The sequence below is a fragment of the Sturnira hondurensis genome, unplaced genomic scaffold, assembly GCF_014824575.4.
Source record: "Sturnira hondurensis isolate 20B ecotype Veracruz unplaced genomic scaffold, ASM1482457v3 Scaffold0018805, whole genome shotgun sequence".
Taxonomy (NCBI): Eukaryota; Metazoa; Chordata; class Mammalia; order Chiroptera; family Phyllostomidae; genus Sturnira; species Sturnira hondurensis.
Window position 1 is genome coordinate 3,687 of NW_028091436.1, and position 18,801 is coordinate 22,487.

The 18,801-nt window shown below is 42.1% G+C and overlaps 2 protein-coding genes across 2 annotated transcripts; both read left to right on the plus strand.

The window, feature by feature from the left end:
- The first annotated feature begins 466 nt into the window (after window positions 1-466).
- LOC119003893 (complement factor H-related protein 4-like) lies at window positions 467-7,447 on the plus strand. Its single transcript, XM_037070490.1, has 3 exons — window positions 467-683; window positions 884-1,066; window positions 7,092-7,447. Exons 1-3 carry the CDS (start codon window positions 467-469, stop codon window positions 7,286-7,288), a joined length of 597 nt encoding a protein of 198 aa, XP_036926385.1. The 3' UTR covers window positions 7,289-7,447.
- A 1,966-nt stretch (window positions 7,448-9,413) lies between these two features.
- LOC119003918 (complement factor H-related protein 2-like) lies at window positions 9,414-17,566 on the plus strand. The gene is made up of 5 exons (XM_037070534.1): window positions 9,414-9,624; window positions 12,611-12,805; window positions 13,836-14,012; window positions 16,379-16,561; window positions 17,210-17,566. The coding sequence occupies exons 1-5, from the start codon at window positions 9,564-9,566 to the stop codon at window positions 17,404-17,406; spliced, it is 813 nt and encodes a 270-aa protein (XP_036926429.1). The 5' UTR covers window positions 9,414-9,563; the 3' UTR covers window positions 17,407-17,566.
- The last annotated feature ends 1,235 nt before the right edge of the window (window positions 17,567-18,801 follow it).

Consider the following 18,801-nt stretch of genomic DNA (forward strand, 5'->3'; position numbering starts at 1 on the left):
AAGCCTGTACCCTTTGCAATTCACTTTTGTGGTCAAATTTGATGAGTTTTCTATCATAACAATCATGTGGATGAGACAGTGCCCTTTTCAAATGCGTGGATTGTTCATCCAATGACTACAACCCTAACATACACATCCTACATATGTCTGGTGCATCAGTACATACACTGCACCTTAATTCACAAACTCCTTGTCCTTAAAATGATTACAACATCATCCTATGTCAGTGTAACTCACTAGCACCCAGTGACACACAGGTAAAAATCGATGTGACTAAATGTTCCCTCCATACATTTAGAGGTTGACTGACAGGAAAACGATGCACAGGAAAATCCGGGGTGGGATGCTCCAGCACAAAGTGACACTGAGTCTCAAAGTTTTTTCCAGTGATGCCTCACTGGTGTCACACACTTAGGGTAATGGTGATTTCTGCCAGAAGAGGGTCCCTTGCTCTTTTATCCATGGTATGGCCTTGACATACAATTGTCAACCCTGCTTCTCTCTAGAACACTGTGACATGCCACTGTTTGAGAATGCCACAGCCATCATCACTGGAAAAGCATTTAGGCCCAATGACACGCTGGACTACCAGTGCCTGGATGGCTATGAAACCAGAGATGGAAACACCACAGGGTCCCTTCTGTGTGGCGAGGAGGGCTGGTCCCGCCTGCCAAGCTGCTTCAGTAAGTATTTTCATTCCCGTATTATCCATGTCAAGACAAGTCTCTTTAAACATGGTGCTCATTGGAGGGAGGTATCTCCTGCACTTTCAAGTCACAGGTTCAAGATGCAGGATGGACTTCAGGGTTTCTGTGGGGCTTCATGTACATAGTCTCCAATGAGACCAGAGTTTCCCCTCAACATTGAAAATGCTGTTTTTTAGAATCTGCAGAAAAGTGCGGGCCTCCACCAGCTGTAGCCAATGCAGACATCACCTCCTTCCCACTGGCTGCCTACCCTCCAGGGTCAAGAGTTGAATACGAATGCCAGGCCTACTATGAACTTCAGGGTCCTAAATACGCAACCTGCAGTGATGCTAAGTGGTCTGAAACCCCCAAATGTCTAGGTAAGTTCTACAAATTCTTCTGAACCCTGATAAAATTATAGGAATGTTTCAGAGCTCATTCACAGTCTAGCATTCCTGCAGTGGGTTCTAGAACTGTTGTCAGACAGCTGTCCTGCCCGATGCTGGACATTCTCACTGCCATGTACAAGGCCAGACGCTTGGGAAGTTTCTCAGTAAACAATGACAAAGTTCCATTAAAAAAGGAAGGTTCAGACATGCTGATTTTTTTGCCTTTTTAATGCTTTTATTGGGATGACTTGGTTAATAAAATTATACAGGTTTCAGGTGTACAATTCTACAACATGTCATCTGCAGATTACATTCTGTCTCACAATCTTCAGTCAACCTCCACCCACCACCATTCATCCTCCTTTCATCCCATTGTACCTCCCCTCACCCCCTTCCCCGGCAATCACCATGCTATTGTCCATGTCCATGAGTCCACACAGCCCCCCCCACCTCCCCTCTTACAGCTGCCAGTCTGTTCTCCATATTCATGAGTCTGTCTCCTCTTTGGAGTTTGTTTGGTTCATTAGATTCCACATATGAGTGAAATCATGTGGTACTTGTCTTTGTCTGACTGGCTTTTTACACTTAGCCTAATGCTCTTCTGGTCCATCTGTGCTCTCACAAAGGGTAGCATTTCCTTCTTTTATACAGCTTAGTAGTATTGCATAGTGAAAATGTACCATATCTTTTTTTATTTTTTCATCTTCTGATGGACATTTGCGCTACTTCCAAATCTTGGCTATTGCAAATCACGCTGTTAGGAACTTAGAGGTGTACGTATCCTTTGAATTAGTGCTTGGATTCTTTGGATAAAGACTGGAAAGAGGTATTACTGGGTCATAAGGCTGTTTCTTTTTCATTCTTTGAGGTATCTCCATACTGTTTTTCACAGCAGTGCACCAGTCTGCATTCCCACCAACAGTGCATGAGGGTTCCCTTTCCTCCCCCTACTCCCCAGCACCTCTTGCTTGTTGATTTATTGATGACAGTCATTCTGACAGGGTGAGGTGATGTCTCTAGGGAAGCAATTCCATTTAGAATTGCTTCAAAACCTCCATACTTAGCAATAAATTTAACGAAGGATGTACAAGACCTGTATTCTGAAATTATGACACATTGAAGAAAATACAAAAGAAGTGGAAGCATATGCCATTTCATGGACAGAAAGAATTAAAATCATATAATGTCCATACTACCCAAAGCAATGTAAAGATTCATATAGAAATTTATAGATTCCTATCGAGATACCAATGGTACATTTCACAGAACTAGAACAAAGAATCCAAAAATTGATACGGAACACAAAAGACCCCCAAGAGCCACAGGAATCTAGAGGAAAAAAGAACAAAGTTGGAGGAATCATACTGCCTGACATCAGACTATTGTACATGACCATCATAATCAAAACAGCATGGCACTGGCATAAACACAAATACATAGATCAATGGAATGTAATAGAGACATAAACATCATGCCGTTAGATCAGTTAATGTCTGACCAAGGAGGCAAAAACACACACACTGATTATGATATATTGACTGATCTCATTGAACCTTCCTCATTATCCCTCACGTACAGGTCCCCTTCTCTGGGGTTTGTAGCAAATTCGATGCTCCTGACCCTCATTTTGGTAGCATTGGAGACCAGGTGTGTGTATGCAAGTCAGAGGCATGTAGAAATAGCCCTAGATTTTATAGGAAAACACGTGTTGAACTTCCAAAAGAAATACTCAATCTCACGTTTGAATGACAAGTCTGTGATTCACAGCACAGGCTTTACCTTCTCCAAACACTAAGAATGGGAACCAATCATCACCATGCGAGGACACAAAGGCAAGTCTGTGACAGAGGCCAGACTTCATTCTGAGTCACTGATTTAAAGTTTCGGGTGTTGAATCTCCTCGGTCAGGACATGTACGTCTCCAGATGAGTACAGAGAGCAACTGATGACATTCCTTTCACCTTCTCTCCTCTCTCATTCTTCCTACCTTCTCTCACTAAAAATCAATCGATAAAAAATTAAATTAAAAAGCAAAAAGAAAGTCATGAGATATATATTTGAAGGTATGTAAACCTCATATAATACATGAGGATATTAACATGCTTTTGGATATTAACATGCGTGTGAATGTTTGTTGGACTTTGAAAACCTAAGAATATCCCAAGTGTTATGATTTGTATGAAGTTTTATCATGTAAGAGTTAGTGGGATGTGTGGGAACATAATCTGAGCTATTTTGAAGGCCTCCCCAATATCAGGGATGGTGGAGCTAGAATGCAAATCACTTGGGTGAAGAGAAGACAGAGAGGAGCCCATGGTGTGTTCGAAATTTGATATAGGATTGGATAAAGACATGGTACACGGTATAAATGGAATACCTCTCAGCTATAAGGTGAAATACTGACATTTCTGACAACTTGGAAGGACATTGAGAATATCATGTGAGTGAAATGTCAGACAGGAAAAGACCTGAACCATGTGAATTCACTCATACATGGGACATGAAACTGAGAGGGATGGATGAGCAAACAGGAAAGACAACAAACACAAACTACTCCCCCAGACAACAGTGCAGTGGTTCTAAAAGGAAAGGACATGGGAGGTAGCAAAGGAAAGGGGTCACATACCTGGTGGTAGAAGAAGATTGGACTGGGGGTGGTGGGCACACACGCGACACACGGATGATGGGACATAGAATTGTGCCTGTGAAAGCTGTATAGTCTTATTCACCAACCCCTCCCCGACACATTCAATAGAAGAAAGTTAAAATTACTTGCATGTAATAATTTCTACCATGTTATAGAACCGTGTTACAGAAAAGAGACAAGGTGACTTATAGGTGAGATCATATGGTATTACAACAATATTACAACCTATGAAATATTGCTTACAGTCGCATTGCTATAGCAACGAACTAGAAACTCTCTGATGTCACAAAACATTTCTAAAAAGGAAGCATTTATACTGATTTTTACAGGAGAGGACCCAGGGATATAGTGAGGCACAGAAATTTGTTCATAATCAAGATGGGATTCAAATCAATACTATGTATTGGCGCGCTGGCCCCGGCTCTGCCAACCGCCGGTTGTGCGCGCCTTCCCGGCCCTCGGGGGGTCTGCACCCAAGCCTACGAGAACAAGAAAGCCTGGCTGGGAGCACACGCCCTCATGTCAGACCCGGGATGGGAAGCCTGGGAGAAAATCCGTTCTCAGTAGGGCGCGGGAGAGCGGCGCCAGTCTGGATCTTGGGGGGTACTGGCGAGACCAGTTGAGTGTACCAAGGCGTGAGAAGAGCCACAATAACAGCCCCTCAGGCTGCTGCAGCTAGTGAGACCAGAAGAAAAGGTTTGACTCGCTGGACACCAACCAGAGGAGTAGTGGGAGCAGAAAACACCAAGATTCCTACAGGAGACTGCACCACTGAATTCCACAGGTATCCTACCACAGAAGTTCACACCATAACCCAGAGAACCAGAACAGATCAATCTAAGAAGCTGAGGCCAACAAGAAGAGCATCACAAACAATGGGAAGACAAAGAAACAATCCCCAAATGCAAGAAAAGGAGGAAGCCTCAGAAAGAATGTTAGATGAAATAGAGGCAAGTCAACTAACTATCAGATATTGAATTCAAAGCACTGGTTATCAGGAAATTCAAAGAGCTTACAATGAGCTACCAGAAACTACAGGGGAGCTACAATGAACCCTCCACAAACTATACCAACATGAAAAAGGAAATAGAAACCATCAGCAAAGGCCAAGAGGAAATGAAAAATACAATTTCTGAACTGAAGAACACAGTAGAAGGTATGAAGAGTAGGATTGATGAGGCGGAGGACCGCATAAGTGAGCTCGAAGACAGGATGGAAAGAATCTCCCAGACAGACGAGGTAATGGAAAAGAGAATCAGAAAGAATGAGGAGAGTCTAAGAGAAATGCAAGACAATATGAAACGTAATAATATCTGAATAATAGGAATACCAGAAGGGGAAGAAGAAGAACAAGGGATAGAAAACCTACTTGAAAGAGTAATAACGGAAAATTTTCCTAAGATGAGGAGAGAGAAAGTCACACGAATCCAGGAATCGCAGAGAGTCCCAGGCAGGTGGAACCCAAAGAGGCCTCCTGCAAGACACATCATCATTAAAATGGCAAAACTCCAGGACAAAGAGAGAATCCTAAAGGCAGCAAGGGAGAAGAAGGAAGTAACATACAAGGGAGCCCCAATAAGGTTGGCTAATGATTTCTCAATGGAAACATTCCAAGCAAGAAAAGAATGGCAGGAAATATTCCAAGGAATGAGAAACAGAGGCCTACAACCAAGGATACTGTACCCAGCAAGGCTCTCAATCAAGATAGAAGGCCAAATAAAGAGCTTCCAAGACAAAAGAAGTCTAAAAGAATACACCTACACAAAACTGGCTCTACAAGAATTACTAAAAGGGCTGCTTTAAGGAAAGAAAGGAAAAGAGAGAGACAGAGAGGAACACAGGTACATAAATGGCAATGAATAAGTACCTTTCAATAATAACCTTAAACGTAAATGGATAAAATGCACCAATTAAGAGACATAGAATAGCTGAATGGATAAGAAAGCATGACCCACACATATGCTGCCTACAGGAGACCCACCTCAGGTCAAAAGACCACCACACACTAAAAGTAAAAGGATGGAAACAAATTTTCCAAGCAAATAGACAAGAAAAAAAAGCCGGGGTACCAATCCTCCTATCAGACAAAATAGACTTCAAAAAAAAAGGCTATAAAGAGAGACCCAGAAGGTCACTTGATAATACTCAAGGGAAGAATCCACCAAGAAGACATTAACATCATAAATATATATGTACCCAACACAGGAGCACCCAAATATATAAAGAAAATCCTAGAGGACCTCAAAATATATAGATAGATAGATAGATAGATAGATGATAGATAAATAGATAATAAATAGATCATAGGTAAATAGATAATAGATAGATAAAATGTAAATCATTGTTGGGCAGATTGATAGATATAGAGAGGAATTATGTATATACATATATATATATATGTGTGTGTGTGTGTGTGTGTGTGTGTGTGTGTGTGTGTACTTTTTGCCAGTACATATTATGTTTATTCTACAATAAGATTTTTTCAAGTACAAAGTGCTCATATGTCAGGTACACATATCACAGTCTTCTGACTTAATTTGGCACAGGTTTAAAAGATAAAATAAAGACTCTAAAGACATTTATTGTATTTTTCAGATTCTTTGTTGTTGTTTTTTAAAATTATTATTCAAGTACTGTTGTCTCCATTTCCACCCCACCTCCCACCCTCGAACCCACCACCTGGCTTCATCTGTGTGTCCTTCACGCATGTCCCCTGATGGCTGTTCCACATTATCCCTCTCTCCCCTCTCCTCTGGCCACTGTCCATTTGTTCTTTATTTCCATGTCTCTGGTTATATTTTCCTTGCTTCTTGGTCTTGTCAAATAGGTTCCACTTGTAGGTGAGAGCACATGGTATTTCTCTTTCACTAACTGGCTTATTTCACTTGGCATAATGCTTTCCAGTTCCATCCATGCTGTTGTGAACTTGGAGCGTTTGTGGTCACTGCCAGCTGAATGGGAAACAGTGAGTGAAGCCCACGACCACGTAGAGCAGGTTCAGGCACCTCCCCTGGACATGAGCTCACAGGGCTGGATGCCGTGCACACTAGAGACGGAGGTCAAGGCTTCAGAGTCAGGTGCCAGGGTCCGAACTCATTGTCCCCCTGCTAAGCTCCGTGACCTTGGACATGTGACTGAACTGCCCTTTCCTCAGTGTCCTAGTGTGTGACTAGCAGTAGCTGTCCCAGGAAGGAGCTGGAGGATGTCACAGGAAGTGCCAGGAACAGTACTTAGCCCACATTAATGAATATTAGCTATTGAGATTACATCATCATCTCTTGTTGTCCTCAACTATTCATTAGCTCAGAGCTTTCTTAGTCCATGAAAGGACAGATTCTTCACTGTTTTTATTGATTTGTCTACTTTCAGATCCATGTGTCATATGTGAAGAAATCCTCAATAAAAATAACATACAGTTGAAAGGAAAAGAGAACAAGACATACTATGCAAAAACAGGAGAAATCATTGAATTTATGTGTCAATCGGGACACAGTGCAGTGACTTCAGGGCAGTCACTTCAAGCCGTGTGTCGGGAAGGGACAGTGAAGTTGCCCAGATGTGAATGAAGGAGCTTCCACCTGCCGCCCCCACTGCCTCAACCTCGCTAAAAATCTCAGACATGTCCTGCTCTCTTCTACTTTATTTCAGGGAAATCAATACAATATGGTCGTCTGAACTTTCAACCTGATCTTCTCCCAAAGGTGTTGAAATAAACTATGTCAGCATNAAAAGAGAACAAGACATACTATGCAAAAACAGGAGAAATCATCGAATTTATGTGTCAATCGGGACACAGTGCAGTGACTTCAGGGCAGTCACTTCAAGCCGTGTGTTGGGAAGGGACAGTGAAGTTGCCCAGATGTGAATGAAGGAGCTTCCACCTGCCGCCCCCACTGCCTCAAGCTCGCTAAAAATCTCAGACATGTCCTGCTCTCTTCTACTTTATTTCAGGGAAATCAATACAATATGGTCGTCTGAACTTTCAACCTGATCTTCTCCCAAAGGTGTTGAAATAAACTATGTCAGCATTTACACTTGTACCAAGACAGTCATTATTTGCCATTATTCGCCAACTAATCTCTAGACTAGTTGCCTAGTGATTATTGAACTCACTATGGTTAAGAATGTGGCTTTGTGCATCTTGGACTGGAGGTTTAATCATCAAAACATGTCAGCTTAGCATTTACTGGGGGAACTAATACGAAGGAAACATTAGATGGGAAAATAGTGAGTGAAAGCAGGCCTGTCACTCTGTCGCCTTGCTGCTGTCAGCAGGGGCGTCCCTGGACCAGGGGAGGAGTTTCTGAGGGTGAAACAGATCCATTCTTCTTTCTGTTCCCCTGTGTGTGGCCGGAAGTGCGTCACAGCTTCAGGGAGTTGCTCTTCTATTTGATAAAAGCAACACCTTATTTGAAAGTTGCAAATCTTATAATACCTAGTCATAGAACAATTTATGTGATGCAAGGTAAATATAGGAACTGAATTTTTATTTTCTCCATGCTTATTCTCAAAGCATATAAAAAACCATTGAAGTTCCTGTTGAATTGAACCCTGTTTAATAACCAGTGTCCAATTTAGTTAGGGGTAGACTTCACACTTCCCCTTTTCTATTGTGAGCCTCTGAATATAGTGCACCTTAAATGACAAGGGACCTGGAAGCGCATTAGTTAAGAACATCTTGATGCCCAGGATGCACTGAAACTCCTGTACTCTGTAGTGTGATATATTGTAGGGAACTGTGTTGTGTGGTGTGAAAATGTAGCTGAGCCTCCACGTGGAAAATCAGTGGGCAGTGAGTGGCACGCAGGACCACACCCACAGAGAGGTTACCCTTGGGGAATCAGGTCTGCATTGTACCTAGACTGCTATGAGACTTGCTTTTGCCAAAACTCCCTCACCCTGAGTTGAGGCAGTAAGGGCTTACTGCAACTTCCTAAAGTCTGTGCTAAACCTCCCAAGTATGGACTGTAACCAGTTCAACCACTTTTCCCACTTGATCTGCAATATCCTTCTCTTTGAAGTAATTAATAGCATTCTTTTCTTTGTTATCTGTAAAAGGTAATCCCCTGCAGTGAACCTGTGTGTAGTGAATGAGGACTACCTTCCATGTAATGTACCCAGAAAAGCAATAAAAGCCTGTCCAGGTAGGGACTGGGGGCCTCTAGCCCCGCCCTCGCCTCTCAGAGAATAGTCATGCTGTCCCTTTTTCTCCACAGGACTTCTGTCATCCGTGTATAGTTGTTCACCATCAGGCACAACATACACGGACGCTGCAGGCCAGGATCCACCACAGTGTATTAAGGGTTCAAACACACACACACAAACACACACACACACACACACAAATCAGTGCATTTCTATGGACAAGAAGGTACACAGAGGCCAGAGTGGGGTCCAGATGCATGGGTTGGTGCTCACAGACCCTAAGAACTGAGGCTGGGTGAAGACACGTACAGGACAAGGACAGTTAGAGGGACGTGGACTTGGAGTTATTCCCACACCATCTCTGGGTGGAGAAAGAACCTCGCCCATTTCAAGAATTGTTCAATTTTAAAATTAGTGTTTTGTGTCACCTTTGAAGCAGGTGTGTTAATATCACTAAGGAATATTGTGCAAGTACAGTGAGGAAAGAAAGTTACAAAAAGACAGGGAAATTTTTAACAAAAATTTACATATCTTGCAAAACTCTCTGAACTTTGATATCAAGTGAACTCAACAAACCAGCTTCCTGGCAGTGCGCTGAAATTCAGACTCACAGTAACCACCGCTCATGAGGCAGACTCACAACTCACAGAGCCCGGCTGAGATATTCGTGTTAAGACACCGTTGGGGACGCCCAGCATGCTGCTGTCCCTGATCTGTGTCATTGTCACCTTGTGGGTCTCCCGGACTCATGGACAAGGTAAGCTGGACACAGAGCTACACACTCAGCTCCCTCCAACCTGCAACTTCTCGTTCCTACTTGCATGTGTCTCTGGGTTTAATGGATCAACTTGCGGGGATGGTGTATTTCGTGACACCAAACAGAGAATATCTTGTAGGAAGATTATCATATATTCATCCAGGGAAAAGAAAATAAGTTATGACCAATTTTATTTCCTACATTTCACAGTAAATGGACTCTCAAAACCAATTATGGAGATTAGTCTAATGTATTCATTCAACTTTAGCCAGCCTTTGGGAACAATGGAAATCTCATAATCTTACATGTGGTGAATGTCTTATAGAATCATATGTGAAACTCACTAAATCAGGATTCAAATACATGAAATTTACAGTTTTTATTATACCTTTAAAAAGCCTGTAAAAGTAATTGACATTGCAATCAATTTAATATTTCAACAAAATTAACAACTGGTAAAAATAAATATTTATTTCAACAAAAAGTAAAATGTATTCTTAATTTTCAATAGAATTGCAATAAATTTTTATTAGACTTTTGAGTTCTCTGGTAAATGTTGAGTAAATAAATCAATTATTTTCATAGCATTATCTCTATTCTCCACTGATTTGCTTTCATTTTTTTTAAACATTTTATTTATTTATCTTTAGAGGGTAAGGGAAGGAGAGAGGAAGGAAACATTAATGTATGGTTGCTTCTCGCGCATCCCCTGCAGGGAACTGGCCCCTGCTGGGAACTGGCCTGCAACCCAGGCATGTGCCCTGACTGGGAATCGAACTGGGATTGTCTGGTTCACAAGCCCGCGTTCAATCCACTGAGCTACACCAGCCAAGTGTTTTCATTTTTATAGCAAAATGTTGTCTATACCATTTCTAAATGGAATCTATATATTAAAAAATTATATCTTATAACAATATAATTGGTAGTTTCTTTAAATGCATTTAATTAGAAAGTGATTTATTTGGTGTTTTAGTTCAAATAGCACTTATTGCATGTATAGAAACTTTAAGATTTTATTTACAAAATTACATTTTTCTCCTTCCTCTACCATCTTCCTAAATTCTCCATTATTATATCTTTTCAAAGTCTCCTACTTTCCTTTAAAACCAAATACATTCCTGAGTTACTGTAATTAAACCCTCTAATGCGCCTTAGGACCCTTCACTCCACCATTTAGAAATAGACTGTGAGTCACTAAGTTGTATCCCTTAGTCTACGAGAGGGATTCACTTCAATAAGTTGCTGCCCGCTGGGCTTTGCCGCTATTTCAGTTTATATTTGACCAATTTCCTTCTCTAGCACCCGCCCCCCCCAAAAAAAAACAACAACCACACAACCAAGCTTCAATCCCATTTCACACAATTTCTGTTAGTGAACTCTTTCTCAAAGTGGCCTTGGCACTCAACGCCCTGTAGCTGGCCGGGTGGCAGCCGTGTTTTCGAAGAGAAAGGATCCTGCTGAGGGGCGAGACCAGCTGAGAAACGCCTTTGTGTGTTTTGTTGGCGTGGGCTCAGTCACCTCCCTCCAGAACTGGAGCGGTGAAGACCAGACTCCTAAGACCTCGGAAAGCAGCTGTGCACCGAGGTCCACCCGGTCACCACAGTGGACCCTGATCTAACCAGACTGGTGTGTGTGTGCCCACGAGGAGGAGACGGGCCACAGACTCATGGAGAGGAACCATGTGAAGACACGAGCGTGTCTTCATCGACACATCTAGGAGAGAGGCACCAACCCTGCTACCGCCTCAATTCTGGACTGTTAGTGTCTAGAATTGTAAAGAGAATAAATTTCTGTTGTTTAAGCCGCCCTCCTATAGTGCTGTGCACGGCAGCCCTAGTGAGCAAATGCAATGACACATACACATTTTCCTAGGTGGACAGTACTAATCAAACACTGCTTTTCTATTTTCCATTCCAATGTGTTTTCTACCTACACACACGTTTTTAGGGGACATTCATCAGAATTCAGTAATTCTACCTTGGTGGTACTGGGGTTGCTGATGTTTTTCACTTAATGATGATGAGCATTTTATGAGTATTTTATATTCACATTTTCTTGATGAGTATTTTATATTCAAATTTTCTTGATGAGTATTTTATATTCAAATTTTCTTCACAGCTTCACTGAAAATGTCCCACAGAGTCCTATGGACACATATCAGTATATGAAAATGTGCTCACACATATATGTCATGTAAATCACTGCCTAGACCGGGCCAAGATTTCCAAGGGTCTGTGTGCAGGAGACACAGGAAGACACAGAACAGGAAGAGAACTGAGGACGAGGGACAGTCCTATGGTCCCCGTGGAGAGGACACTGGAGCTCTGGCAGGGTTACTGGGTTCAGCCCCTGTCACCCTCTCCCTCAGCATTTGCATTTTCCCTGTGATTGCTTTTAATCTTGGAAATACTTCTAAAGGACTTAAACCTTCAACATCACAACCTCCTCCAGTCCCTCCGAACTCTTCTTTACAGGTGACTCCAGTTCTCCAGTCAGGAGCAAGAGCAGGTAAAGTGAGATCCACAGAATAACAAATTTATCCATGGGATTATTCAAATGATCACGGTTCGATTCCCAGTCAGGGCACATGCCTGGGTTGCAGGCCAGTTCCCAGCAGGGGATGCACGAGAAAAGCAACCATACATTGATGTTTCTCTTCCTCTCTCCTTCCCTTCCTCTCTAAAGATAAATAAATAAAATACATTTTTAAAGATTTTATTTATTTATCTTAGAGGGAAAGAGAAGGAGAGAGACAGAGAGAGAAATATCAATGTATGGTTGCCTCTCCTTCGTCCCCTGCCAGGAACCGGGAACTGGCCTGCAACCCAGGCATGTGCCCTGACTGGGAATCCAACCTCGATTGTGTGGTTCGCAGGCCCGCGCTCAATCCACTGAGCTACACCAGCCGGGGCAAGATAAATAAATAAAGTATTTTTTAAAAAAGAAGAATGATTCATTCACATGGGATACTATTTTTTTCCTTCAGGAAGAACTTGTGATTTTCCAGAAATAAAATACGGAAACATATATGAGGCACACAGATATAAACAGACCTTCCCCGTCACTACGGGAAAATATTTCTACTACTCCTGTGATCGCAGCTTTGCGTCTCCTTCGAAGTCACTCTGGACTCGAATAACCTGCACGGAAGAAGGATGGTTGCCAACACCCAAGTGTCTCAGTGAGTAAACAGCCTGATCGAGGTCTGTGCATTTTCCGTGAGCGAGAGCCAGAGGGGCAGCGGCGGCTGGAGGGGACCACGGGGTGTAGACAAACACAAAGCCAAGGCCAGAGGGGCCAGCCAAGGTAAGATCCCTCCTTCTTCAGGCATGAAATCAGCAAAAAATAAGATACACGCTTGGTGGAATATCTCCATTTTTTTCATTTCAAATATTAATGATCGGTAATTTCAACCACTAATATTTAATTTAAACACCCTGACTTTGTCATGGTAGGACCCCAGATTTTTCTCAGGAAAGTTCTGTTTTTACATGTAATTCTTGTTCAAAATGTGCTGCTCTTTTGGATATTCCAAAGGTGCTTTTTTTTAAAGCTTTCATTTGTAGCTGTTTTTTTGTATCTTCATTGTTTTTCCATTACAGTTGCTCTAATTCTTCCCCCATTACTCTCCCTGCCTGGCCCATCCCCCCACTTCCTCAGTCACTCCCCACCCTGGGTCCTTCCCACCTGTTCCTTGACTACACCCTCCCCTTCTCTCCTCCTTTATCCCCCTCCCCCTCCCCTCTGGTCACTCACTGTCAGTTTGATCCTTATTTCTATGTCTCTGGTTCTATTTTGCTCATTTGCTTTGTTCATCTTTTAAAGTAGTTTTTACTATTTTCCTCTTGTGTTTTTCAGTAGTTGTACCTTTGTGAGTTACATGTGCCTTACTTTCTCAGTGAGGGCAGAGACAGGAAGAAAACAGAATGAGGAGAGAGAGGGGAAAACTAAAGAGGCAGACAAAGGAAGTGGGAGTCCTCCTCCTCCAGGAAGCAGCTTGGTCTATCAAATGAGAGAAAGAACGCAATCACTCGCTTGATATCTAAAGGAATTTTACAAAGGGAAAAATGATTTCATACATAAGCAATGGTTAATGACATTACGTATTAATGGTAACGTGCATGAACTCATTTTTTAGGACAGTGACTTTGGCACTTTATTTGTGTTTTGAAGTTTGCAAAATGCGTAGAAGTCATCTTTTGGGTTTTCAGGACAGTGCTTTTTCCCTTGGGTGGAAAATGGTCGATCTGCATCTTCAGGACAAACGCATCAGGAAGGTGACTTTGTGCCAGTTGTCTGTGATGAGGGCTACAGCCTCCCCCTTAATCAGAGCGGCATCACATGTGGAAAAAGTGGCTGGTCCGCGCCCCCGACGTGCCGTCGTACCGGCAAGTATAATGTTGGCCTCCTGGGTCCCATCTTCTTTTTTATTTTATAAAGAAATGGCTGTAGTTTCAGGGGTCCACTTCTGTCTAAGCAGATGTGCCAAACTCTGGGTAATAATCACTGGAAAATCATTTGGCCTCCTCCCATAAATTCAACATAGGCAAAATTAGAAAACACTCATCAGGAACACAGTGAAAATCTCTGCAAGGTGCTTGCATGTTTCAGCAACATGAACTTACAGTGTACAATGAACTTAGGCAAAAGCAGTTGACGTGCCATGAAGACACAATTAAATTTTACACAGAGTGATAGTTAAAATATCACATTGGTGAAATCACCTGGCCTGCAAACAAGTCTACTTGACATTGACCGAGTTCAATGCATACCATTAAAAACCAGCACAAAAATACTGGTAATAACCTCACCATCAAAACTCTACCTGTGAAATCTCGGTTTCCAGGGTATATTTAGTAATATGAAAAAACACTTCATTAAGGAACCATATGGAAAATAGGGGTATATTGGAGGTCAAGTGGAGTTAGAGTTCCTCATATTTTATGTGAAAACCAAACAGTAGCTAAATTGGAATAAGGGAACCCGGAGCCTCGGCTCCCGAAAGCACAGGGGATGCCTTCAGAGAACAGTCTCTATAGTTTTGTGTCTTCCCACTCTATCGGGAAATTGGGTTATCATCCATCCATCTAATCAGTATTTATTATATTGGCATTACATCATATTTATTGTGCACTTCTTTGTATAATGTTTTTAAAAACCGTATTTTTTAGAAAGAGGGGAAGGGAGAGAGAACAAGAGGGAGAGAAACATGGATGTGAGAGAGAAATGCCCATAGGTTATCTCCAACCAGGGACAGAACAGACCCCACAGGCAAGTGCCCTGACCGGAATCGAACCGGGAACCTTTTGCTCTGTGGGATGACACCCAGCCAATGGAGCCACATCAGCCAGGGCCATTCACAGTCATATATTTGTTTATATAACTTGTCCAGAATCTGTAGCTGTGCTTAGAAGAGGGAGAGCAGGAAGTCACGCTTCCAGTCCATCTTTCCCAAACAGGATGTTAACCTTCTGCCAATTCGTTTCTTAAAATTTCACAAGGAGTTTTTTTTTTTTTTTATGAACGTGAAAATGAAATTCCTAGAGCCCAAAGGATACTGCAGCATGTTGTATGCGAGCACAAGGAACCTTCCGTGGCCATGAACTACGTCTGCCCAGTGCCGGTCACTACAGAAAAGAGTTCTGCACTGGAGTACGACACAGTGGACAGATGTATTTCTGGTTCACGTGAGCCCCACTGCGACATCAGTGGGAAGCTGCAAAGTTTGGTGGTTCTCACTCTGCGTGATTGGATTGTCTCCATTGAATCCTTGCCTCCAACTCACACAAGACTTCATATCATGCATTGTACTCTATTTGTATATCCCTCTGTTTTCTGTACGATCGATTAGTCTCTTAATACATCAAATAATGTCTGTAGGTTGTAGAAGAAAATGTGAGGCCCCTCCAACCATGGACAATGGGGACATCACCACATTCCCCATCTGCCATGTATGTTCCAGGAGACTCAGTGGAATATCAATGGGAGGCCTACTATGAACTTCAGGGGAGCAGGATAATAACATGTCAGGGTGGTCAGAACAGGTTAATAACAGGTTAATAACATGGAGAATGGTCAGAACCACCCAAATGTTTAGGGAAGTACGTTACCATTCTCATGGGTCCCGGGGAATCTGTGTAGAGAGTGTGACATTCTGCTTTTTATAAGAGAACTTTCATGGATTAAGTTATTCTGTTGAAAGCTTGACTCCCTCATTGTGATGTGTGAGCGAGTGACATTTGAAAAAGTCTTAATCAAGCCAGTACAGTAAAAAAAATTCCTTTAATGTAAGCTCTTCATATTACTGATATTATGAGCTTTGATTATAATATTTAATTCTCACACATTACGCATAGTACCTCATTTTTTACATCATTAATTGTTTTAAATGACTTGCATCTACCTGGTGACTTCTCAATGGATTATTTTAGGAAAGGTTGTGAGAATGAGTTCCTGGATCAGTGTGGAACATTCTACACGACAGTCTAAAATTCTGTAGTGAGTATTTGTGGACTACGTAATGTGTTACGTTCATTGTTTTTACCTTCAGATGCATGGCTAACGTCAGCTCACTGTTAGTTTACCAGTTAACCACTTATACATACTTAAGTCACTTTCTAAGATGTTTCAAATAATTCTGGGAAACAGATTTTGACAGAAGGAAAGGGTCGAAATATGAAGATGACATAGACGGCCTCTATAGGCAAAGAGGAATCTGAATATAAGAAGCCTATCAAAGGCTATTCTTTTGTAGAGTCCAAAGAAAACTGCGGGCCCCCTCCAACCATTGACAACGGGGACATCACCACATTCCCATCCGCCGTCTATGCTCCGGGAGACTCGGTGGAGTACCAATGCCAGGCCTACTACAGACTTCGGGGGAACAGGATAGTAACCTGCAGTGATGGAAAGTGGCCAGAACCGCCCAAATGTTTAGGTAAGTGCGTTACCGTTCTCGTGGGTCCTGGGGTATCTGTGTAGAGAGTGTGATGTTCTGCTTTTTACAACAGAACTTTCATGGATTAACAGTTATTCTGATGAAAGCTTGAGTCCCTCATAGTGAAGCGTGAGCAAATAACAATTGAAAAATTCTTAAGCAAGAAGAGCAACAAAAATTCTTTTATGAAAACTCTATACATGATAACTCGTATTATGAACTTTAAGATTTACCTCAGAGTACTTCATTTTTTAAAAGATTTTATTTATTTCTCTTTAGAGGGGAAGGGAAGGAGAGGGGGAGAGAAATATCAGTTGTATGGTTGCCTCTCATGAGTCCCCTGCTGGGAACTGGCCTGCAACCCAGGCATGTGCCCTGACTGGGAATCGAACCGCGATCCTTTGGTTCGCAGGCCCACGCTCAACCCACTGAGCTATGCCAGCCAGGGCTAAGAGTACCTCATTTTTACATCATTAATTGTTTAAAATGACTTACATCTACTGGATGGCTTTTCAATGAAATATATTGAAAAAGGTTTTGAGAATGAATTCCTGGATCCGTGGAGAAGATTCTACAGGACAGTCTAAACTTGTGTAGTGAGTATTTGCACACCACTTAATGTTTTCTGTTCTTTGTTTTTACCTTCAGAGGCATGTGTAGTCTCAGAAGAAATGATGGAAAAGCATAACATACGGTTAAAATGGAGACAGGACAGAAAACTTTATTTGGAATCAGGTGATAGTGTTGAGTTCCAATGTCGATCTGGGTATCGCGCAGTCTCAGCGCCTTCCGCATTCCGGGTAATGTGTCGGGAAGGCAAACTGACATATCCCACTTGTGGATAAAATGATGGTTATATTGCAGTCTGAACATTGAAATACACATATTCATTTAGAATGTTTTATATTCATCCAATTCTTTACCTTTTCAAGTATATCTCATTTTTCTTCATAATCAGAATTTATGTTGATGTCATTGTAATCTGGAAGACCAATGAATTGCTCTGAAAGGGATCTCATTAAAATGTGGCCAACCCCGATGCTGTGCGTTCTGTTCGTGAAACATCGTGGTGAGAAATCAGAAGCCATCTCTTCACGGCCCACTTGCATCCAGCCACTCCCCTAACTTCCCGAAAGCTTTGTCCAAAACTTCCCCATTGCTTTGTCCAAAACTTCTGAGGCCATTTGAGACTCTTGTTGCAGAGGAAATGGGAAAAAATGCCTGTCTCCACCTTCAAAATATAATCACTTCACAAATATGTAAAAACCGAACCATGTCACACCTGTGTTGGCGAGAAGATGCCAGCGGTTGTTACCAGTCCTAGCAAAATACACACCAGAGGTGGGGACAGGCGTGATCTTCTGCACTGGTCCCCAGTGCATACAAGCACTCAGACATGTCATACGGAGCAGATGGAGTCCACTTCAGGGCATGACTGCGGGGACAGCGCACGCACACTGATGAAAACGCAGCATCCGTGTAAACACATTCGCACGTTCTCACCACATGGTGTGAACAATGACTACACGTTTACAGAGCAGAGACCGGGGCAGGAAGTGCAATGACACACTTAGAACAGCTGTAGTGGATGTAGAGATAACGGGGGTAGGAGTCAGGGTTCAGTTCCCATAGTCTCCCATTCTCTGTATTGAACGTATATCACCTTTGAACCAGGAAATATGTTAATGTAGGGTAAATACACGCAAAAAGTAAGACGACACATGCTGAGAACCAGAAACAGCTCTGCATGAAGATGGATGGGTCCTGTATCATCTTCATGGTTTTGCTGCTTTGGAGAGTTTTGGAAACCTCAAACACAAGAGTCTGAAATATGAGTTTTATGTTTGTATGTTTCAAATATATAATTAATTAAAGTCAGTTGACTGCAAACATTTTTAATTCCTACAAAAGAATTAATACCTTAAGGTAAAAATAAATATAGAAATATTACATTTTGCTAGAGCGTGGATGGACCTGGAGAGTGTTATGCAAAGTGAAATAAGCCAGTCAGAAAAAGACAAATACCATGTGATTTCACTTATATGTGGAATCTAATGATCAAAATAAATTTTAAAAAATAGAAACAGACTGGCAGACGCAGAGACCGACAGCTGTCAGAGGGGTGGAGGTGTGGGGAGCTGGCCGAAAATTATGAAGGGATGAAGCAAAAATAAAATAAAATAAAAACATACAGACAAAGATAGCAATACGGTGGGTACTGGTGAAGGGAGGTTATTTTA